The sequence below is a fragment of the Symphalangus syndactylus genome, chromosome 8 (genome assembly GCF_028878055.3).
Source record: "Symphalangus syndactylus isolate Jambi chromosome 8, NHGRI_mSymSyn1-v2.1_pri, whole genome shotgun sequence".
Taxonomy (NCBI): Eukaryota; Metazoa; Chordata; class Mammalia; order Primates; family Hylobatidae; genus Symphalangus; species Symphalangus syndactylus.
In genome coordinates, this window is record NC_072430.2 from 106,849,095 (window position 1) to 106,873,713 (window position 24,619).

At 41.6% G+C, this 24,619-nt stretch overlaps 1 protein-coding gene across 2 annotated transcripts in view; it reads left to right on the plus strand.

Annotated features, from left to right (window-relative positions):
• The window catches only part of BMPR2 (bone morphogenetic protein receptor type 2), a 194,084-nt gene that overhangs the window by 93,575 nt on the left and 75,890 nt on the right, over nt 1-24,619 (plus strand). For both annotated transcript variants that reach the window (XM_055290234.2, XM_055290235.2), the window contains exons 2-3: nt 3,943-4,113; nt 7,104-7,274. In XM_055290234.2, the coding sequence (XP_055146209.1) occupies nt 3,943-4,113; nt 7,104-7,274 (342 nt within the window). The remainder of the gene's footprint in view (nt 1-3,942; nt 4,114-7,103; nt 7,275-24,619) is intronic.

The following is a 24,619-nucleotide window of genomic DNA, read 5'->3' on the forward strand; positions in this document are numbered from 1 at the left end:
TGTTGAGATTACAGGCACGAGAGGCCGCACTTGGCCACACCAAACTTTTTATATTGAAAGTATTGATTATCAAAAACACATATAATAAAAAGAGAACAGGCCAAGTGCGGTGGCTCATGCCTGTAATCCCAGCACTTTGGGAGGCCGAGGTGGGTGGATCATCTGAGGTCAGGAGTTTGAGACCAGCTTGGCCAACATGAAACCTTGTCTCTACTAAAAATACAAACAATTAGCTGGGTGTGGTGGTGCATCCCTGTAATCCCAGCTACTTGGGAGGCTGAGGCAGGAGAATGGCTTGAACTCGGGAGACGGAGGTTGCAGTGAGTCGAGATCACACCACTGCACTCCAGCCTGGGCAGCAGAGCAAGACTCCGTCTCAAAAAAAAAAAAAATGCAGGCCGGGCGCGGTGGCTCACGCTTGTAATCCCAGCACTTTGGGAGGCCGAGGTGGGCGGATCACGAGGTCAGGAGATCGAGACCACGGTGAAACCCTGTCTCTACTAAAAATACAAAAAAATTAGCCGGGCGTGGTGGCGGGCGCCTGTAGTCCCAGCTACTTGGAGAGGCTGAGGCAGGAGAATAGCGTGAACCCGGGAGGCGGAGCTTGCAGTGAGCCGAGATTGCGCCACTGCACTTCAGCCTGGGCGACAGAGCGAGACTCCGTCTCAAAAAAAAAAAAAAAAAAAAAAATGCTTAGATACATGCTAGTATGTTTGTTGAATAAAAGAACATCAATAAGCATGTATAATTAGTCTAACCTTCCTAGGTTGTTGAAAAGGAACTAAAATCAAGCTTCACCTCCAAAAATATAATGCTCATCATAACCTGTGCAAACAGTTTTGAACAAAAATGATAATTCCAGGAAGAAGGGGAAGCTAGAAAATTGAGAGTTTTAAATCAGAAGCAGCAGTTCAATTGAGAATAAGAATTGACTGGATTCAGTTGTTTAGCTAATGATAAGAAAAAGAAAAAATGACATCCCTTTGACATTTTCTTAGTTATTCCACAAACATATCTGCATAACTTATATTTTATTGTATTTTTCTTATCTTTTTAAAGGTAAAAAATCATAATATACATTTTTTCTTTTTTTATCATTCAATTTCTTTTTTTTAAATTATACTTTAAGTTCTAGGGTACTGTGCATAGCGTGCAGATTTGTTACATATGTATATAGTATACATTTTCTTTGTTGTTTTCCGTATGTGGTTGGGGTAGCATTTTGAAGAGATGGTCCTTTCACCTGCAAAGCTATTTGTATATTAGAATATTTAATTCTCCTGGGGACTGGACTAAGAGCCAGTGAAAATGCTTCAGGCATTTTGACAGGTAAACCAAAACAAAGTAAAATACCACTTCCACACATTTCCAAATTCTTCTCCCTTGCATGCTGTACTGCCAAAATTAGGAACCACTATTTTTTTTTTTGAGATGAAGTCTCGCTCTGTCGCCCAGACTGGAGTGCAATGGCGTGGTCTCGGCTCACTGCCTCCTGGGTTCAAGCGATTCTCCTGCCTCAGCTTCCTGAGTAGCTGGGATTACAGGCCTGCGCCACCACGCCTGGCTAATTTTTGTATTTTTAGTGGAGATGGGGTTTCACCATGTTGGCCAGGCTAGTCTCAAACTCCTGACCTCATGATCTGCCAGCCTCTGCCTCCCAAAGCGCTGGGATTACAGGCGTGAGCCACCGTGCCCAGCCTAGTAACCACTGTTTATCTATTAATTTGTACTCAGGGTGTTAATAGAGCACGTTAATTGATTTTTTGAATATTGAACCAGGCTTGCATATCTGGGATAAACCACCCCATACCTTTTTTTTTTTTTATTTTAACTATACTTTTTTTTTTTTTTTTTAAATGCTCAACTATCCACAGGCCCTTATGGTTTTGGGTTTTGTTTTTTTTTTTTTTTTTTTTTTTTGAGATGGAGGTTTGCTCTTGTTGCCCAAACTGGAGTGCAATGGTACGATCTCAGCTCACTGCGACCTACACCTCCTGGGTTCATGTGATTCTCTTGCCTCAGCTCCTGAATAGCTGGGATTACAGGCATACGCCACCATGCCCGGCTAATTTTTTGTATTTTTAGTAGAAACAGCTTTTCACCATGTTAGCCAGGCTGGTCTCGAATCCTGACCTCAGTTGATCCGCCCGCCTTGGCCTCCCAAAGTGCCTGGGATTACAGGTGTGATAGAGGTTCTATTTTTATGCATTGTCTTTACTTAACTCAATCTCTTCATTTATAAATATGTAAATATTATGTATTTAGAAAATATGTAATGGTAAAGTTTGAAAGGATGCCTGAGTAACCAAGAACAGTGGTTTCCTGGGGTGGAAGGAGGGGAACATTGGAATAGACAAATGGGAACAAGGGTATGAGTGAAGCTTTTCACTATATAATCATTTATAAAATGGAAAGATTGATCGGCTGACACTACAGTTCTTTTCAGTGTTCTAGTCCTATGAATCATGTCTAGAATATTTAAGCTATTGATAAAAGACCAGCATCTACAAAATTTTTAAGTTTTCTTATTATTGTTGGTTAATTTCATCTCCAGAATTTAGTTATTAGTTTTGTTCAGAAACATTATTTAAATAAATCAGCCTCAGTGCTATGGTGCATATGAATTAAGCCATACTAAGTAGGTACACATCCAAAATAAAGAAACAAGTCAGAAGCCCCCAAGGAATATATTGGCCAAGTGTATTAGACTATTATTTTGGCTAGTCAAACACATTAGGAAAGCCTACTGTAAGAAATGAAATAAAGATCAGATATTGCTTCTGATAACCTTTTACTTTAGTATTCTCAGCAATGTTGGTAAATATTTATTAGCTGATAAATTATGTGGCAAATGTTCTACAAAAATTAGTTAAATCGGATTATGTGTATGGAGAAAGATTGGCATTAAAAGTACATTAGGTTGTCCTTTTAGGATAAGTCTATTGAGCATTTCTTCTGGTTATTATATTGATAATTTGAATAACAGAAAGTAATTTTTTTGGTCGTATATGGTGTCTCACGCCTGTAATCCCAGCACTTTTGGAGGCCTAGTTGGGTGGATCATCTGAGGTCGAGAGTTCGGGACCAGCCTGACCAACATGGAGAAACCCCATCTCTACTAAAAATACAAAATTAGCCGGGCGTGGTGGCACACGCCTGTAATGCCAGCTACTCAGGACACTGAGGCAAGAGAATCGCTTGAATCTGGGAGGCAGAGGTTGCGGTGAGGCGAGATTGCACCATTGCACTCCAGCCTGGGCAACAGGAGCGAAACTCTCTCAAAAAAAAAAATAAATAAACAAAGAAAGAGAAAGAATTTTTTTTTTATTGAAGTATAATTTATACCTGAAGTTCACTCAATTTAAGTGAACAATTCAGTTATTGTTTTTGCAAATGTACACACTTGTGCAATAATTACCACAGTTTAATTTTAGAACATATATATACCCTAAAAAGAAACCATGTACCCATTCATAGTTACTTTTTGTATCATTAGTTTACCATACCTAATGATGTATGTAACTTTGTATAACTGACTATAAAATAAGATAAAAGTAAGTACTGTGCAATTTCCAAAATTATGCAGCCTTCTAGGTTTGTTTTGAAGACTTGTTAATTTTGAACATGGACATTTTCTTTGATGATAGTTCTTTATTTGGACACTAAAGTTATTTAATAGAAGAAACAGTGGTGAGAATAATTTGAGTGTGGAGGGGATTGCTTTTGGGAAATGAGAGTTTTAAAATTTCCTTCTTGTTTGGAGTTTACAAATGAATTCATGAACAGAAGAACGTCATTGAATGTAAAATTACAAATTTATTTAAAGATTTCAATTCAAATAATTTAGTAGGGAAATTTGTAAAGTCATTCAGATAAGACAGATTTTATATAATAATATTTTGAAAACATTAATTTATTTTTCCTTTATTTCCTTTATTTTAGCTTCGCAGAATCAAGAACGGCTATGTGCATTTAAAGATCCATATCAGCAAGACCTTGGGATAGGTGAGAGTAGAATCTCTCATGAAAATGGGACAATATTATGCTCAAAAGGTAGCACCTGCTATGGCCTTTGGGAGAAATCAAAAGGGGACATAAATCTTGTAAAACAAGGTAAGTGATACTTTCCTTACCTGAAATGACTATGTTTTATACAATTGATATTTATCTAAAAAGGACATGGGAGTATGTTAAAATCCTGTTCAGAAAAACAGTGAATTTAAAAGTGTATATATAAAGCCAGGTGTGGTGGCTCATGCCTGTAATTCCAGCACTTTTCGAGGCTAAGGTGGGTGGATCACTTGAGGCCAGGAGTTTGAGACCAGCCTGGCTAATAACATGGTGAAACCCCGTCTCTACTAAAAATACAAAAATTAGTCGGGTATGGTGGTGTGCGCCTGTGGTCCCAGCTACTCAGTAGGCTGAGGCAGAAGAATCACGGAACCTGGAAGGCGGAGGTTGTAGTGAGCTGAGATGTCACCAGTGCACTCCAGTCTGGGCAACAGAGCAAGACTCCATCTCAAAGAAAAAAAAGTGTATATGTGTGTGTGTGTGTGTATATATATATATATCTCCATATCCACAAGCACCAAATTTATAAAAGGCTATTTATTTTTAGATTATTTTAAAAACATCTTTTTTATAATGTTATACATGCTCGTTCTATGAATTTTGGAATATATAGAGAACTATAAAGAAAACAAAAGTCTACAATAATATACTCTTTAAAAATATTTTTACTGGCCGGGCGCAGTGGCTCACGCCTGTAATCCCAGCACTTTGGGAGGCCGAGGCGGGTGGATCAGGAGGTCAGGAGATCGAGACCAGTCTGGCTAACACGGTGAAACCGCGTCTCTACTAAAAATACAGAAAATTAGCCGGACGTGGTAGCGGGTGCCTGTAGTCCCAGCTACTGGCTGAGGCAGGAGAATGGCGTGAACCCGGGAGGCGGAGCTTGCAGTGAGCCGAGATCGCGCCACTGCACTCCAGCCTGGGTGACAGAGCAAGACTCCGTCTCAAAAAATCAAAACAAACAAAAATATATATATTTTTTTCTGTATTAGTTTATCTTCTTCAGGTGCATTTTCCACATGCCTTTATGTTTTTATGTGCGTGTACTTTTTAAAAAATTAGGAACGGCCGGGCGCGGTGGCTCACGCCTGTAATCCCAGTACTTTGGGAGGCCGAGGCGGGCGGATCACAAGGTCAAGAGATCAAGGCCATCCTGACTAACATAGTAAAACCCTGTCTCTACTAAAAATACAAAAATTAGCCAGACGTGGTGGCGGGCGCTTGTAGTCCCAGCTGCTGGGGAGGCTGAGGCAGGAGAATCGCTTGAACCCAGAAGGCGGAGGTTGCAGTGAGCCGAGATTGCGCCACTGCACTCCAGCCTGGGCGACAGAGCGAGACTCCGTCTCAAAAAAAAAAAAAAAATTAGGAACATACTGTATAAACAATTTCATATCCAGTTTTCTCCACCTTAATTATAAGCATTTTTACATGTCTTTAAAGAATCTCTGAAAACCTTTTTAACTTTTGCACAACATATCATTGTATATATGTATCATAGTTTACTTACAGATTATTCTATTGGTAGACATTATGTTATTTTCATGTTTTCACTGTAATGCATAGTAAAACACAGTTATTCAGTGAACAACTTTCAACATAATTTTTCGATTGTATGTAATTGTTTCTTGAAATAGATCTCTTGATGTAGAATTATTAGGTTATAAGATATATCAATATTTTAAAGACTGTATAAAAATTTCCATGTGGCTTTCTAAAAGTACTGTTCATTTATATTCCCTCCAACACCGTATGAAGGTGTCTGTGTTACTGAATCCTTTTTCTTTTTTTTTTTTTGAGATGGAGTCTCTCTCTGTCACCCAGGCTGGAGTGCAATGGTGGGATCTCGGCTCACTGCAACCTCCACCTCCTGGGTTCAAGCGATTCTCCTGCCTCAGCCTGCCAAGTAGCTGGGACTACAGGTGCATGCCACCACGCCCAGCTAATTTTTGTATTCTTAGTGGAGATAGGGTTTCACCATGTTGGCCAGGGTGGTCTCGATCTCCTGACCCTCGTGATCCGCCCACTTCAGCCTCCCAAAGTGCTGGGATTACAGGTGTGAGCCACCGTGCCCAGCCATTTTCTGATATATATTATTTATTTATTTGTTATTTTATTTTTGAGACAGAATGTCACTCTGTCACTCAGGATAGAGTGCAGTGGCACATTCATGGCTCACTGCAACCTTGACCTCCTGGGCTCAAGCAATCCTCCCAAGTCAGTAGGACCACAGCCAGGCACCACCATTCCCAGCTAATTTTTAAGTGTTTGTAGAGATGTGGTATGGCTGTGTTGCCCAGGCTGGTCTCAAATTCCTGGGCTCAAGTGATCCTCCTACTTTGGCTTCCCAAAGTGCTGGGATTCTAGGTGTGAGCCACCGTGCCCAGCCATATTAATTTTTAAACCTAGATATTTTAAACCTTGGTATAGACAAAATGAAACAAAATGAAACCTTACTCTTGCTTTAATAATTCTTCGATTAACTGGGTGCGATTAGCTGGGTGCGGTGGCTCACACCTGTAATCTCAGCACTTTAGGAGGCCGAGGCAGGCAGATCACCTGAGGTCGGGAGTTTGAGACCGGCCTGACCAACATGGAGAAACCCCGTCTCTACTAAAAATACAAAATTAGCCAGGCACGGTGGTGGTGCATGCCTGTAATCCCAGCTACTCGGGAGGCTAAGGTAGGAGAATGGCTTGAATCCAGGAGGTGGAGATTGCAGTGAGCTGAGATCGCACCATTGCACTCTAGCCTGGGCAACAAGAGCGAAACTCCGTCTCAATAAATAAATAAATAATTCTTAGATTAATCATGCAGTTAAACCTTTTTTGGTGGCCTTTTTACCCCCATGAAATGTCTTTGGTATCCTTTACCATTTTTCTGTTTCTTAAAAATATGTTTCCTGTTGATTTGCAAAACTGTTTTATAGCTTACACGTACTCTCACATTTTTTGAAATTACTGCTTAGTTTGTTGTTTTTCTTTCAGTTTTCTTTATCATATTGTCTCCTTTTTTGTATTCATATTGATTTATAGGATGTTGGTCTCACATTGGAGATCCCCAAGAGTGTCACTATGAAGAATGTGTAGTAACTACCACTCCTCCCTCAATTCAGAATGGAACATACCGTTTCTGCTGTTGTAGCACAGATTTATGTAATGTCAACTTTACTGAGAATTTTCCACCTCCTGACACAACACCACTCAGTAAGTAAAGTAACTAACTTTTCTTTGTATTTCCTTTCTCCAAAGATTTGCAAAATATAAAAAAAACCATAAAAAACATTCAAGGTTGAAGCCAGGCGTGATGGCTCATGCCTGTAATCCCAGCACTTTGGGAGGCTGAGGTGGGTGGATCACCTGAGGTCAGGAGTTTGAGACCAGCGTAGTGAAATCCCGTCTCTATCAAAAGTAAAAAATTAGCCGGGCGTAGTGGTAGGCGCCTGTAATCCCAGCTACTCAGGAGGCTGAGACAGGAGAATTGTTTGAACCCGGGAGGCAGAGGTTGCAGTGAGCCAAGATTGCGCCATTGCACTCCAGCCTGGGCAACAAGAGTGAACCTAAAAGAAAAAAAAAATTCAACGTTGGTAGGAGTGAGAGGTAGAGTTCCAGCATCGTAAGATTACATCTGGCAAACACCTGAAATCCGAAAGAGATGCACCAGGACTTCCAAGGCATCAATATATTACTAAATAACTTTGGTAAAATATAGTACTGGCCAGGCACGGTGGCTCATGCCTAATTTCAGCACTTTAGGAGGCCAGAGCAGGAGGATCACTTGAGCCCAGGAACTGAAGACCAGCCTGGGCAACATTGTGAGATCCCATCTGTACTAAAACAATAAATAAATTAGCCAGGCGTGGTGGTGCGCATGTGTAGTTCAGCTATTTGGGAGGCTGAGGTTGGAGAATTGCTTGAGCCTAGGAAGTTGAGGCTGCAGCGATTGTGCCACTGCCCTCTAACCTAGGTGACGCAGTGAGACTCTGTCTCAAAATAAAATAAAATGTAGTACTTTCCAACCTGTATGGAGGGAAATTTCGTTAAGACAACTACATGTGTGCTTACTTTTTCACCTAGCTTTCACATTTCTTGGAATTTATCTGGAAGATACATCTTCAATAGTACAAATATATATAGACATTGAGTTGTTTATTGCAGTGTTATTTGTGACTGCACAATATTAGGAAGTAAATGTCCAAGAATAGGAGATTAGTTGAAATATACTATGGTACATACATGTAATGGAGTACCAACTATACAGCTATAAGAAAAAGATAAGATCTCTATGAACTAGCACAGAGTGATTTTCACCGGTAATATTAGATGTAAAAAAGTATATATAGTAGGCTGTCTTGTATAGGACTGGAAGGAAAATAAAAAAGCCTATCTATTATTGACTTATCTTTAAAAAAAGAAACAAAGAAAGAATAAATTAGAAAATAATGAACTTGGTTATTTATAAGGGATCCAAGGAATGAGACAGAAAGAATATGGAAAGGAGTGAATGTTCTCTGAGTGTAGCTTTTTTTTTGTTTTTGTTTTGTTTTGTTTTTTTGAGACGGAATTTCGCTCTTGTTGCTGAGGCTGGAGTGCAATGGTGTTATCTTGGCACACCACAACCTCCGCCTCCCAGGTTCAAGCAATTCTCCTGCCTCAGCCTCCCTAGTAGCTGGGATCAGGCATGTGCCACCACACCCGGCTAATTGTGTATTTTTAGTAGAGACAGGGTTTCTCCATGTTGGTCAGGCAGGTCTTGAAGTCCCGACCTCAGGTGATCCGCCCTTCTCAGCCTCCCAAAGTGCTGGGATTACAGGTGTGAGCCACCACGTCCGGTCTGAGTGTAGCTTTTTGTATGTAGTTTTTACTGTCGTCATTGTGTCACTATTCTACGTAAGCAAAAAAAATTAAGTACCTAAGAATGGAAAGGAGAAAAATTCCTCACAGTATAAGCAAACTGAAATAAATGAACCCAATTTTATTTTTATTTTATTTATTTTTATGAGACAGTCTTGCTTTTGTCACCCCGGCTAGAGTACAGTGGCACGATCCCGGCTCACTGCAACATCCGCCTGCCGGGTTCAAGTGATTCTCCTGTCTTAGCCTCCCAAGTAGCCAGGATTACAGGTGCCCACCACCACACCCAGCTAACTGTTGTATTTTTAGTAGAGATGGGGTTTCGCTATGTTGGCCAGGCCGGTCTCAAATTCCCGACCTCAGATGATCCGCCCACTTCGGCCTCCCAAAGTGCTGGGATTACAGGCCTGAGCCACTGCGCCCGGCCCCAATTGTGTTTCATATTACTACAATAACTACTCTGATACCAAAGTTATTGAAAGATAAGGGGAAAAAAAAAAAAAAAACCCTGAAGAGAAAAAGAACTAATCCAAGTGATTTATAAGCACAGTATTTGACTATATACACTCTTGTGCAAGATGTGATATAAAGGATGGAGGAGAATTGCAAACAAATACTGAACTCTTTTGAGAAGATTTGTCTTTTAGTAGTGTGGGCAAAGCAATTCTGAAACCATCGTAGATGCATTATAGGATTAAGAAAATGAGTTGAGGCCGGGTGCAGTGGCTCATATCTGTAATCCCAGCACTTTGGGAGACTGAGGCGGGCAGATCACGAGGTAAAGAGATCAAGACCATCCTGGCCAACATGGTGAAACCCCATCTCTACTAAAAATACAAAAATTAGCTGGGCGTGGTGGTGCACGCCTGTAATCCCATCTACCTAGGAGGCTGAGACAGGAGAATCAATTGAACCCAGGAGGCGGAAGTTGCAGTGAGCCAAGATCACGCCATTGCACTCCAGCCTGGGCAACAAGAGTGAAAGGCTGTCTCAAAAAATAAGAATAAAAATAAAAAAAGGGAACCAAGGCTTCTTAGAAAAATGATTTATCCCAAGACTGGAGCAGGATAGATACAAGATAAGCCTGGGACATCTTGTAATGTTTTAATAATTTTTGTAAGAAAGTAAGGAAAGAGCCTGTAATCCTAGCACTTTGGGAGGCCAAGGTAAGAGGACTGCTTGATCCCAGAATTTCACAACCAGCCTGGGCAACATAGACCTTATCTCAAAAAAAATTAAAAAGTAGCCAGGTGTGGCACATGCCTGTAGTCCCAGCTACTTGAGAGGCTGAGGTGGGAGGATCACTTGAACTTGGGAAGTCAAGGCTGCATTGAGCTGTGATCAGGCCACTGTACCCCAGCCTGGGCAACAGTGAGACCCTATCTCAAAAACAAAACAAAGCAAAAAAAGGAAGGAAAAGTACCTAAAAATATCATGGAGACCTGTCATAAGGACATAGGAGCCAGCTGGAAGGAACCCCCACTGGCTAAATCTGGGTTAGTTTGAGTGCTAAACAAGTACATTAATGAAGTGTGAACCACTGGAAGGAAAATGAATCATGAGTAGAATGTCAAGTGCCAACTGGTAAATGTAGGATTGCTGGAGTTGGCAGCTTATCATTCTGCAACCATTGTGTTAAGGATTGGATCAGGCAAGAATCATCAAAGGATCCTAAATGTAGGGGCAGTTTCAATGAGGAGCCAAGATATTTGCATGCCTTCCACATATCTCAAGGGAAAAATTAGTAATCATAAAACTGGAAAAATGGACACCTTGACCATATAATAAAAGTTAACATTATTAAAGAAGGACACATGGAAATCTGTGATACCTAGAGAAGGACACATAACTAATATAGTACTATATTCCAGTCAAGAATGCATAACCTGAATTTAATCATGAGGTAATATCACAGAAACCCCAAATTAGGAATGTTCTATTACAAAAAGGGGGATCGCATTTTTAAAAAATGTGAATGTCATATAAAACAGACTGTGGGAAAGGTCTAGGTCAAAGGAAGCAAAAAAGACTGGACAACTAGGCAGTGCCTGTCTTTTACTGGATGACAGGAATGTGATAAAGGACATGATGATTAGAGAAAAATGTTGTTTCAATGTTAAATGTGCTGAAGCTGATAACAATACTGTGGTTTTATAAGAGAATAACCATATTCTTAGGAAATAATCTAAGAAGTGTTTAAGAATAAAGGACCATGATTCTACTGTGTATTGGTTCAAAAAAAGGTGTGTGTGTGTGTGTGTGTGTGTGTGTGTGTGTAGAAAGAGAGAGGTAATAAAAGCAAACAGTAAAATGGTATCAATAGGGTGAATAGGCAAATCTGGGTAAAAGTATGTGGTGTATTCTTTGTACTATTCTTGTGACTGTTGTGTAAGTTTTAAATTATTTCCAAATAAAAAGTTTAAACAATTTTTAAAGTTTAAAAAGTTAAAATATAGCACATCTCAAGAATTTTCTTCGTCAACAAATTTTAACAGACCATACTCTAGGATAATCAGTTTTGATTATTTCTTTTGATTTGTTGATGAAGCACTAAACTGAAAGCAATAGGAAATTTTCTTTATAGCTGTAGTTTCTACCTACTGAAGGCCATTAGCTTCTATTAGGAGATTGTATTGAATTGGATACATTTATTTTTCACAAACAAAACAAAGTCTCTAATTTTCACTTGTACCTCTAGCTAGATGAAAGAGGGAAAGTGGCCAGGTGGGGTGGCTCATGCCTATAATCCCAGCACTTTGGGAGGCCAAGGTGGGTGGATCACCTGAGGTCCCGGAGTTCCATGCCAGCCTGGCTACCATGGTAAAACCCCATCTCTACTAAAAATACAAAAATTAGCTGAGCATGGTGGCGCGAGCCTGTAATCCCAGCTACTTGGGAGGCTGAGGCAGAAGAATCACTTGAACCCAGGAAGCCGAGATTGCAGTGAGCCAAGATTGCACCACTGCACTCCAGCCTGGGCGACAGAGACTCTGTCTCAAAAACAGAAAGAGAGAAAGTGAATTTGTTCATACATCATCCTCAAAGATCTTTACAGCTGTCTTACATTTCAGATTGTTACCTAGGTCTTAGTTTAGTTTACTATAACCTTTGACCCAAAAGTAGGAATATTGCCAGCTAAAAATCAGTAGTGCTATTGCAATAAAAAGGGAAAGTGTTTTAAGTAAAGCGCTCTAATTTGGAAGCATTAACTCAATTTATATATTTCGTTCTTGAGACAAAAAAATTGAGTGAAGTTAAAGTTGGCAAACAAGATCAGTTTTGTCTTTTGCACTAACCTCAAGAAAAGTAACTACTGTAATATCGAATGTCAGACATTTAGTCTGCAATTGCTAGGTGTTTAACCAAAATAAAAATACTTTTAGCTGTTGAAGTTTAAAGAAAGAAATTAAAATATAAAATTCAGAAACAGAACTTTTGCTCATGGCCATATAACAATAAATAGAAAGTTTGGTGAGGAGTTTGAAACGGGAGTTCACTAGGCTGGTCTCAAACTCCTGACCTCAGGTGATCCACCCACCTCGGCCTCCCAAAGTGCTGGGATTACAGGCATGAGCCATCACGCCTGGCTTCAACCTTGAATGTTTTTTATGTTTTTTTTTTAATATTTTGTAAATTTTCTCCTTTAAAAAATTTTCTCCTTTAAAATTTTTTATTATGGCAGGGCACAGTGGCTCATGCCTGTAATCCCAGCACTTTGGGAGGCCAAAGCAGGCGGATCGCTTGATCCCAGGAGTTTGAGACCAGTCTGGGCAACATGGAGAAACCCCATCTGTACCAAAAATGCAAAAATTACCTGGGCATAGTCACGCACACCTGTGATCCCTGCTACTTGGGAGGCTGAGATGGGAAGATCGCTTGAGTCTGGGAGGCGGAAATTGCTATAATCCAAGATTGCGCCAATGCACCCCAGCCTAGGCTACAGAGGGAGAACCTGTCTTAAAAAAAAAATTAACATAAAAATTTTTAACAAAAACACATTTTAAAATTACAAAAAACTTAGGCCGGGCGCGGTGGCTCACGCTTGTAATCCCAGCACTTTGGGAGGCCGAGGCGGGCGGATCACGAGGTCAGGAGATCGAGACCAAGGTGAAACCCCGTCTCTACTAAAAATACAAAAAATTAGCCGGGCGTGGTGGCGGACGCCTGTAGTCCCAGCTACTCGGAGAGGCTGAGGCAGGAGAATGGCGTGAACCTGGGAGGCGGAGCTTGCAGTGAGCAGAGATCGCGCCACTACACTCCAGCCTGGGTGAAAGAGCGAGACTCCGTCTCAAAAAAAAAAAAAATAATAAAATAAAATAAAATTACAAAAAACTGGTCAGGCGTGGTGGCTCACGCCAGTAATCTCAGCAGTTTGAGAGGCCAAGGCGGGCGGCTCACTTGAGGTCAGGAGTTCGAGACATCCTGGCCAACATGGAAAAACCCTGTCTCTACTAAAAATAGAAAAAATTAGCTGGGTGTGGTAGTGGGCACCTGTAATCCCACCTATTCGGGAGGCTGAGGCACGAGAATCGCTTGAACCCAGGAGGCGGAGGTTGCAGTGAGCAGAGATTGTGCCATTGCACTCCCGCCTGGGTGACAGAGCGAGACACCGTCTAAAAATAAATAAATAAAATAAAATAGCCGGGCGCAGTGGCTCATGCCTGTTGTAATCCCAGCACGTTGGGAGGCCAAGGCAGGTGGAACACAAGGTCAGGAGTTAAAGATCAGCTTGGCCAATATGGTGAAACCCCATCTCTACTAGAAGTACAAAAATTAGCTGGGCATGGTGGCACACACCTGTAGTCCCAGCTGTTAAGGAGGCTGAGGCAGAAGAATTGCTTGAACCTGGGAGGCAGAGGTTGCAGTGAGCCGAGAGCATGCCACTGCACACCAGCCTGGGCGACAGAGCAAGACTCTGTCTCACCAAAAATAATAAAAAATAAAATTACGAAAAACTGTGCAAACTTAGCAAAGAAATAAGTGGATTGCCAGGCGCGGTGGCTCATGCCTATACTTCCAGCACTTTGGAAGGCCGAGGCAGGTGGATCATGAGGTCAGGAGTTCGAGACCAGCTTAGCCTATATGACCCCATCTCTACTAATAATACAAAAAATTTAGCCAAGTGTGGTGGCATGTGCCTGTAGTCCCAGCTACTCAGGAGGCTGAGGCAGAAGAATCTCTTGAACCTGGGAAGTGGAGGTTGCAGTAAGCTGAGATCATGCCACTGCACTCCAGCCTGGGCAACAGAAAGAGATTCCGTCTCAAAAAAAAAAAAAAAAAAAAGTGGGTTGTGTGGTAAGACTGTGGAAAGGTTTTTTGTTTTGTTTTGTTTTGTTTTTTGAGACAGAGTCTCAAAAAAGTGAGCCGAGTGACTCACTGGGCTCACTGCAAGCTCCGCCTTCCGGGTTCACACCATTCTCCTGCCTCAGCCTCTCGAGTAGCTGGGACTACAGGCGCCTGCCACCACGCCAGCTGATTTGTTTTTGTATCTTTAATAGAGACGGGGTTTCACCATGTTAGCCAGGATGGTCTCGATCTCCTGACCTCATGATCTGCCCGCCTCGGCTTCCCAAAATGCTGGAAAAAGAGAAAAATGACATAAGTAGCAAGGAAAAAAATAATCACCAATAGTCTCTACACCCACATACAACCATTGTTAATATTTTGAATGTTTCTTTCCAGTCTTTTCTCTTTTATTTTTGTATAGCTGTATTTGTAATATACATCCATTTTAGATCCTGCCATTTTGTTTAACATAAATATTTTCCAGGTTACTATATATGTTTCATAGTTGTCAGGTTTTTCTATTGTGTTGTTGTTTTTTGATTCAGAGTCTCGTTCTGTTGCCCAGGTGGGAGTGCAGGTTTTTTGTATTTGTATTTTTAGTAGTTTGGCCAAGCTGGCCACCTGACCCTAGGTGATCCACCTGCCTTGGCTTCCCAAAGTGTTGGGATTACAGGCATGAGCCACCACGCCTGGCCACATTTTTATACTTTTTCAAAATACTAGTGTAACATCTCATGTACCCCATAAGTATATATACCTACTATGTACCCACAAAAATAAAAAATTAAAAAATATATATAATGTAGAAGGCACAGGACAAGAGAAATATAAGGTTGCATTCTTTAGGAAAATATTAATTCTTTAATGCAGTAGTAACAAGATTCCATTTACACATTATTTATTGTTCATCAGACAGTTTTCATTCTGAAGTTTTGCTAGCTCTGCACTTCTGAATGCCAGCCTCTATCCAGTATCTACCTACCTACCTACATACCTTGCTCCTCTTCTCTCAAAAAGTAATCCTTTTTCATGTTGGGGTTTTTAAAATTTTACATTACTTATTTGCCTGATGAACAAAGCAAAACCTGTTAACTGACCTGCCTTTAACTGATAAACTCAGTGGAAGCTTTTCATCTGTAAAATCTAAGTCCTGGCCGGGTGCAGTGGCTCATGCCTGTAATCCCAGCCGTTTGGGAGGCCGAAGCAGGCAGATCACCTAAGGTCGGGAGTTTGAGACCAGACTGATCAACGTGGAGAAACCCTGTCTCTACTAAAAAAAATACAGAATTAGTTGGGCGTGGTGGCATGTGCCTGTAATCTCAGCTACTCGGGAGGCCAAGGCAGGAGAATTGCTTGAACCCAGGAGGCGGAGGTTGCAGTGAGCCAAGATCGCAGCATTGCACTCCAGCCTGGGCAACAAGAGTGAAACTCCGTCTCAAGATAAAAAAAAAAAAAAAAAAAAAAAAAATCTAAGTCCCGAGCATGTATGGTGGAATTGACCAGTGTTTAATAAGTATCTTCTGAAATACTAGACAGAATTGGTTGTAGACTATGAAATAATTTCCATGTCTTTATTTCAACAACTGCAATTTTTATTGTCTTTTTAGGATTTCCAATTCCATGTATGTCCTTCTCTTCCTGCCTTAACTGTGTCTCATTTCCTTATAATGTGCTCTCTGATTACTGAGCATTTTCTGCATATTTTCATATGCAAAAACTAATTACCCATCTAATAATTATTTAGTGGTTTCAGATACAAACATACTATAATAGGGTCATAGATAATTAAAACATTTAAAATACATTCAAAACCAAGATGAGACTAAGCATCTTTAGTCTTATCTAAAAACCAAGATGAGTAACAAGCATCTTTAAAATAATGTTAAGTAGGCCAGGTGCGGTGGCTCATGCCTGTAATCCTAGCACTTTGGGAGGCCGAGGCGGGTGGATTGCCTGAGTTCAGGAGTTGGAGACCAGCCTTGGTAACACAATGAAACCCGTCTCTACTAAAATACAAAATAATTAGCTGGGTGTGGTGGCGTGTGCCTGTAATCCCAGTTACTTGGGAGGCTGAGGCAGGAGAATTGCTGGAACCTGGGAGGCAGAAGTTTGAGCTGAGATTGCGCCATTGCACTCCAGCCGGGCTGCAGAGCGAGACTCAAAAAATAAATAAATAAAATAAGTTACATAATAGTTGAACAGACACAACTTTGACTAAGAATACACCGACAACTTCAATATACTGTTATAAGCACTTCTCAAAATGTCTCATTAAAAACAACACATTTTGTATTAGCTGTAATATGAAATTAGCTGAATCAACTGCCAAAAAAAAAAAAAAAGGATAATTTGAGGGAGAGAAGCATAAGGTTTCACTTGATTGTTTGGAATGTTATATAGTGTAATGATTAAGAGCATAGGTCATCAATCGTAGTGCCTGGGTTAAAAACCTTGCTGTTAAACTTGCTAAACATAACCTTGAGCAGATTATTTAGCCTCTATGCATCAATTAGTTCATATGCAAAATAATAGTATCCAATTTATGTGGGTGTTTAGATTAAACAAGATAATACACTAAAGTGCCCACATAGAGAAGATGTTCAATAAATAACAGTTACTTTCTTAGGAAATAACTGTCTTTAAGTCATTTTAGAAACTATTACAAACATCCTCCCCCATATCATTTTCCTTTTACCATAAATGATACTTTTCTGCTAATTTTTATTTATTATGTATGAAAGCCTATATTCTGTGATTTTTTTTTTTAATTTGAAGGATTGTTATTGAGTATCCTATGATATTTGTTGTTTCCTATGTCCTTATACTTGAGAAACAGAACACATACTATTTCCTGCATCTTTCATACACAGAAAAAAAATAAAAGCTAGGCCGGGAGCGGTGGCTCACGCCTGTAATCCCAGCACTTTGGGAGGCCAAGGCGGGCAGATCACAAGGTCAGGAGTTCGAGACCAGCCTGGCCAATATGATGAAACCCCGTCTCTATTGAAAATACAAAACTTAGCTGGGCGTGGTGGCAGGCTACTGTAGTCCCAGCTACCCGGGAGGCTGAGGCAAGAGAATAGCTTGAACCTAAGAGGCAGAGGTTGCAGTGAGCTGAGTTCACCCCACTGCACTCCAGCCTGGGCGACAGAGTGAGACTCCATCTCCAAAATAAATAAATAAATAAATAAATAATAAAAGCTATAGGAAGTTGTTCCTGAAAAAACTGATATTCTGCCTTTTTTCCTCCAATTGTATATTTGTAAAAGTGTTTAGCAGTAAATAAGAGGCAGTGATCCTCATTGTTCCTGAATTCCGTTTTGCCCCCCTTTTACTTGCTAAAATGTATTTGTAACCCCAAAACCAATATTCACAGTGCTTTCATGGTCATTCCTAGACATGCACAGAGTGGCAGAAAATTTGAGTCACCCAATGTGCACATTCCTAGCTTAGGTTGAACAAGGCTATGCTCTGCCTTGTTTCGGTTCTCATACTATAAACAAGTATCTTTTTCAGTCTATTTAGTGGTACTCTTTTGCATTTTTATGCTTTTTGTTGCTTTTGTGGTTTGAAATGGCCTGCAAGAGTGGTGCCAAAGTGCTGTCTAGTGTTCCAAAGAACAAGAAGGCTGTGATACACCTTAAGGGGAAATACGTGTGTGAGGTAAAATTCAGGCATGAGTTACAGTGCTGTTGGTTATGAGTTAAGTGTCAACGAATCAACCATATACAACCATATACAGTACGTTAAATAAGTTGTCTTTAAACAGAAGAACATAAAAGAGGCTATGTATTTGGAATGGGTTGACAGAACATTGTGACTTGAGGCTCTTTTTAAGTTAGCAGGGCATGGTGGCATGTGCCTGTACTTCCAAAGTAGTCCCAACTGTTTGGAAGGCTGAGGTGGGAGGATCATTTGAGCCCGGGTATTTAAGGCTATAGTGAGCTATGATCACTCTACTGCACTCCAGGCTGGGCAACAGAGCAATACCCCTCTAAGAAGGGCCAGGCATGGCAGCTTACACCTGTAATCCCAGCATTTTGAGAGGCTGAAGTTGGTGGATCACTTGAGCCCAGGAGTTTCAATAGTAACTTGGGTAACATAGCAAAACCCCGTCTCTACAAAAACAAAACGAAACGAAAGAACAAAAAGATTAGCCAGTTGTGGTAGTGCATGTTATAGTCTCAGCTATTTGAGAGGCTGAGGTGGGAGAATTACCTGGGCCCAGGAAGTCGAGGCTGCAGTGAGTCATGATTGCACCACTGCACTCCCGCCTGGGTGACAGACCGAGACCCTGTCTCAAACCATAAATAAAAATAAAAAAGAAGAAAAAAATCAAAAGTATATATATTGTGGTAGGCAGCTTCTGACATGGTTCCCAGTGATCCCTGCCTCCTGGTATTCTCACCCTTGTGTAATCCTGTCCTTCTGAATGTGAGCTAGACTTAACTTGATTTTAACAAATTAGGCAAAAGTGATGGTATATCACTTCTGTAATTAGGTTTTAAAAGACCGTGACTGTTATTTTGCTGATGTGTTCTCTCTCGCTCTTCTTTTGTGCTTGCTCTGTCAAAGAGGGCCACCTGGCAAAGAACTGAGGTCAGCTAACTTGCCAATACCCAGCAAGGAACTGAGGCCCATAGTCCAACAATTTGTGAATCCTGCCAACAGCAATAGATACTGTGTTAGTTGAGTCTTGAGATGACTATGGCACCAGCCTACACCCTGATTACAGTCTTGTAAAAGATCCTGGCAGAGCACTTACATAAACAGTATGTAGATTCCCATAGAAACTGTGAGATAATAAAATTTTTTTTAATAAAAAAAAGTAGAGCAGTTTAGGTTGATAGCAAAATTGAGAGGAAAGAAGAGAATTCCCATTATCTCCCCCTGCTCCCACACATGCATAGCCTCCCCCATTATCAACATTCCCACCAGAGTGGCACATAATACAGTTAAGTATTTGTATTTACACATTATAACCTCCAAACACATGCTTGAGATGGGGTGTGCAGTAATAAGCACTACTGTGTTTTAACCTTTGGCAGCTTTTATTCTTTCCTCCCAACTTTCAGTTGTTATTTTCTTTTCATTTCCAATTTTTTAACCTTTCTCTACTTGAAAATAGTGACCAGTTTCTTTTTGGTTATAGTCATCTTAATGTGTATGATGTAATATCTCATTATGGTTTTGGTTTTCATTTCCCTAATGAATAATGGTGATGAGCATCTTTTCCTGTGCTTCTTAAACGTTGTATATTTTGTTTGGTAAAATGTTAATTCAAACCCATTGCCCATATAAAAATTGTGCATATTTGTCTTTTTATTGTTGAGTTGTAAAAGTTCTTTTTTTTTTTTTTTGAGATGGAGTCTTGCTCTGTCGCCCAGGCTGGAGTGCAGTGGCACAATCTCAGCTCACTGCAAGCTCCGCCTCCCGGGTTCACACCATTCTCCTGCCTCAGCCTCTCTGAGTAGCTGGGACTACAGGCGCCCGCCACCACGCCCGGCTAATTTTTTGTATTTTTAGTAGAGATGGAGTTTCACCGTAGTCTCGATCTCCTGACCTCGTGATCTGCCTGCCTCGGTCTCCCAAAGTGCGGGGATTACAAGCGTGAGCCACCGCGCCCGGCCGTAAAAGTTCCTTTTACATAGGAGATACAAGTCTCATTCTTTGGCTTGTCATTTTACTTAGTTGGTGGTATTCTTTGAGGTACACAGTTTTGACATTTTAAATGAAGTCTAATTTATCTTTTTTTATTTTGTCACTCTGAAACCATTTTCTTTTTCTTTTTCTTTGTTTTCTTTTAAATGGAGCCTTGCTCTGTCGCCCAGGCTGGAGTGCAGTGGCGCGATGTCAGCTCACTGCAACCTCCACCTCTTGGGTTCACGCTATTCTCCTGTCTCAGCCTCCCGAGTAGCTGGGAGTACAGGTGTGCGCCACCATGCCTAGCATTTGTATTTTTAGTAGAGACAGGGTTTTGCCATGTTGGGCAGGCTGGTCTCAAACTCCTGACCTCAGGTGATCTGCCTGCCTCAGGCTCCCAAAGTCCTGGGATTACAGGTGTGAGCCACCACGCCCAACCTGAAACCATTTTCTAATACACAGTCACAAAGGTTTGCTGTTGTCTTTTCTTCTTGGGGTTTTATAGTTTTAGCTCTTACATTTAGGTCTGTGATCCATTTTGAGTTAATTTTTGTATATGGCATGAGGTAGGGAGTCCAACTTCATTCTTTTGTTTGATAACCAGTTTTCCAGTATCTCTTGTGGAAAATATTATTTTTCCCAATTGAAAAGTCTTGGTATCCTTGTCAAAAATCAATTGACAGGCCAGGCACGGTGGCTCACGCCTGTAATCCCAGCACTTTGGGAGGCCAAGGCGGGCGGATCATGAGGTCAGGAGATCGAGACCATCCTGGGTAACACGGTGAAACCCCATCTCTACTAAAAATACAAAAAATTAGGCCGGGTGCGGTGGCTCACGCTTGTAATCCCGGCACTTTGGGAGGCCGAGGCGGGAAGATCACAAGGTCAGGAGATCGAGACCACGGTGAAACCCCGTCTCTACTAAAAATACAAAAAATTAGCCAGGCGTGGTGGCATGTGCCTATAGTCCTAGCTACTCAGGAGGCTGAGGCAGGAGAATGGCATGAATCTGGGAGGTGGAGGTTGCAGTGAGCCGAGATTGCGCCACTGCACTCCAGCCTGGGCAACAGAGCAAAACTCCGTCTAAAAAAAAAAAAAAAAATCAATTGACCATAAATGCAAAGGTGTATTTCTGAACTCTTAATTCTATTCCATTCATCAGTATGTCAAGGATCCATTGATCCTTATGCCAGGACCACGCTGTCTTGATAACTATTGCTTTGTAATTAGTTTTAAAATAGAGAAAGCTGAGTTCTCCAACTTTGTTCTTCTTTTTCTTTCTCTTTTCTCTCCCCTCCCCTCCCCTCCCCTCCCCTCCCCTCCCCTCCCCACCCCTCCCCTCCCCTCCCCACCCCTCCCCTCCCCTCCTCTCCCCACCCCTCCCCTCCCCTCTTCTCCCCACCCCTCCCCTCCCCACCCCTCCCCTCCCCTCCCCACCCCTCCCCTCCCCTCCCCACCCCTCCCCTCCCTTCCTCTCCCCACCCCTCCTCTCCCCGCCCCTCCCCTCCCCTCCTCTCCTCTCATGGAGTTTCACTCTTGTTGCCCACACTGGAGTGCAATGGTGTGATCTCAGCTCACTGCAACCTCCACCTCCCGGGTTCAAGCAATTCTCCTGCCTTAGCCTCCCGAGTAGCTGGAATTACAGGCTTGCACTACCATGCCCAGCTAATTTTTATATTTTTAGTAGAGACAGGGTTTCACCATGTTGGCCATGGCTGGTCTCGAACTTCTGACTCGGCTGATCCACCTGCCTCAGCCTCCCAAAGTGCTGGGTGGGATTACAGGCGAGAGACACCGTGTCTGGCCTGTTTTTCTTTTTCAAGATTATTATGGCTGTTTTGGGTTCCTTGCATTTCCATATGTATTGTGATCAGTTTTCCGTATCTGAAAAAAGACAACTGGGATTTTGATAGGCAGTTTGGGGAGTATTGCTATATTAACACTAGAAAGTCTCTTAATTCATGAACATGATATCTTTCCATTTATTTAGACCCTCTCTTATTTATTTCAACAATGTTTTATAGTTTACTCAGTGTACAAGTCTTACAGTTCTTTTGTTAAATTTATTCCTAATTATTTTTCAGAGCAGTTTTCTGTCTTTAGTCAAGACAGCTGCATGTAGTGTATGTACGTTACAATAAATTATTTTGTAAAAATTTTAGCTGTGGTAAAATACACAAAATGTGAAATTTACCATCTTACCATTTTTAAGTGTACATACAGTTCAGTATAGTTCATATTGTCATACGACCAATCTCCAGAACTCTTCACCTTCAAGTACTGAAACTCTGTACCCATTAAATAACAACTCACTATTACCCCTTCTTCTCAGGCCCTCCAGCCACCCTCTACTTTCTGTCTCTATGAATTTGACTACTCTAAGTATATCATATAAGTAGAATCATATTTGTCTTTTTGCAACTAGCTCATTTCACTTAGCATAGTGTCATGAAGGTTCATCCATCTTGTAGCATGTGTTAGAATTTTTTTGAAGGCTGGATAATATTCCATTTTAGGTAAATACTACATTTATTCATCCATTCATCCATCATGGACACTTGAGTTACTTCTGCCTCTTGGCTATTATGAATAAAGCTCCAATGAATGTGGGTATACAAATATCTCTTTGAGACCCTGCTTTCAATTCTTTTGGATGTATACCAAGAAATAGAATTGCAGAATCATATGATAAAAATGCTATTTTTAATTTTTTTTAAGAGACAGGGTCTTGCTTTGTTGCCTAGACTGGAGTGCAATGGCATAATCATAGCTCACTGTAACCTTGAACTACTGGGCTCAAGTGATCCTCCTGCCTCAGCCTACCAGGTAGTTAGGGTTACAGGCACATGACCCCATGCCTGGCTTTTTTTTTTTTTTTTTTTTTGAGACAGAGTCTCACTGTCGCCCAGGCTGGAGTGCAATGGTGTGATCTCAGCTCACTGCAATCTCTGCCCCCATCTGCCCGGGTTCAAGCCATTCTCCTGCCTCAGCCTCCCAAGTAGCTGGGATTAGAGGTATGTGCCACCACATCTGGCTAATTTTTGTATTTTTAGTAGTGATGGGGTTTCGCCATGTTGGCTAGGCTGGTCTTGAACTCCCTGACCTCAGGTGATCCGCCCACCTAGGCCTCCCAAAGTGCTGGGATCTATTATGGGCATGAGCCATCACGCCCAGCCCAAAGCTTTTACTTTGGATGTAGTTCAATTTATATATTCTTTTGCTGCCTGCAAGAAGTAATTCTTTATTTGGTATTGGAACTTGTTACTCAGAAATGTGTTCTTTTGACCGGGTACAGTGGCTCATGCCTGTTATCCCAATACTTCGGGAGGCTGAGGTGGGAAAATCACTTGATGCCAGGAAATTGAGACCAGCCTGGGTAATATAGTGAGACCTTGTGTCTGAAAAATAAAAAGAAAAGTTAGCTGGGCATAGTGGTGCACACCTATAATCCTAGCTACTCCGGAAGCTGAGGCAGTTGGATCACTTAAGCCCAGGAGTTTGAGGCTGCAGTGAGGTGTGATTGCATCACTGCACTCAGGCATCATGAGAGAGTATCTTACTCTATATATCTAACCCAGAAGATGATAAAAATTTGAAGTAAGCTTTCTGTACATTGCTTTTAAACTATGGTAAAGTCAAAAAATTATAAGTCGGGAAGCATCTGTATTTCTCATTTTCAACTGTTATAGGAACTACTTTAAACAGCAGAGATATCTTAATCACATCACTTTGGTTGTTCCCCCCAATACGTGTCTGTTGTTTAAAAATCAAGGCTTTGTGTTATAATACGCTGTTCAGTGTCAGTGTCTAATATTCCCTCCCTCCCTCCCTCCGTCCTTCCCTCCCTTCCTTCCTTCCTCCCTTCCTACCTTCCTCCCTTCCTCCCTTCCTTCCTTCCTTCCAAAATAAAATAAGGCCGGGCACAGTGGCTCACGCCTGTAATCCCAGCACTTTGGGAGGCCTAGGCGGGTGGATCATGATGTCAGGAGATCGAGACCATCTTGGCTAACACAGTGAAACCCTGTCTCTACTGAAAATACAAAAAATTAGCCAGGCTTGGTGGCAGGTGCCTGTAGTCCCAGCTGCTGGGGAGGCTGAGGCAGGAGAATGGCGTGAACCCGGGAGGCGGAGCTTGCAGTGAGCCGAGATCGCACCACTGCACTCCAGCCTGGGCGACAGAGCGAGACGCTGTCTCAAAAAAAAAAAAAAAAAGGCTGGGCACGGTGGCTCATGCTTGTAATCCCAGCACTTTGGGAGGCCGAGGCGGGCGGATCACGAGGTCAGGAGATCGAGACCATCCTGGCTAACACGGTGAAACCCCGTCTCTACTAAAAAAAAATGCAAAAAATTAGCCGGGCGTGATGGCGGGTGCCTGTAGTCCCAGCTACTCGGGAGGCTGAGGCAGGAGAATGGCATGAACCTGGGAGAGGGAGCTTGCAGTGAGCTGAAATCGCGCCACTGCACTCCAGCCTGGGCGACAGAGTGAAACTCCGTCTCAAAAAAAAAAAAAAAAGAAAGAAAAGAAAAGAAAAGAGAAAAAAAAATAGAGGTGAGAGATGAGGTCTCACTCTGTCGCCCAGGCTTGTTTCGAACTCCTGGGCTCAAGCAATCCTCCCGACTCGGACTCCCAAAGTGCTGGGATTACAGACATGAGCCACGGTGCCCAGCCAATGCCTAATAGTTTCTAATTATTTTTGAATAATATAAATGGTAATTAATGCCTCTGTTTTTTAATTATAGAACTTTGAGATGTGTTTAGTGATCCTAAG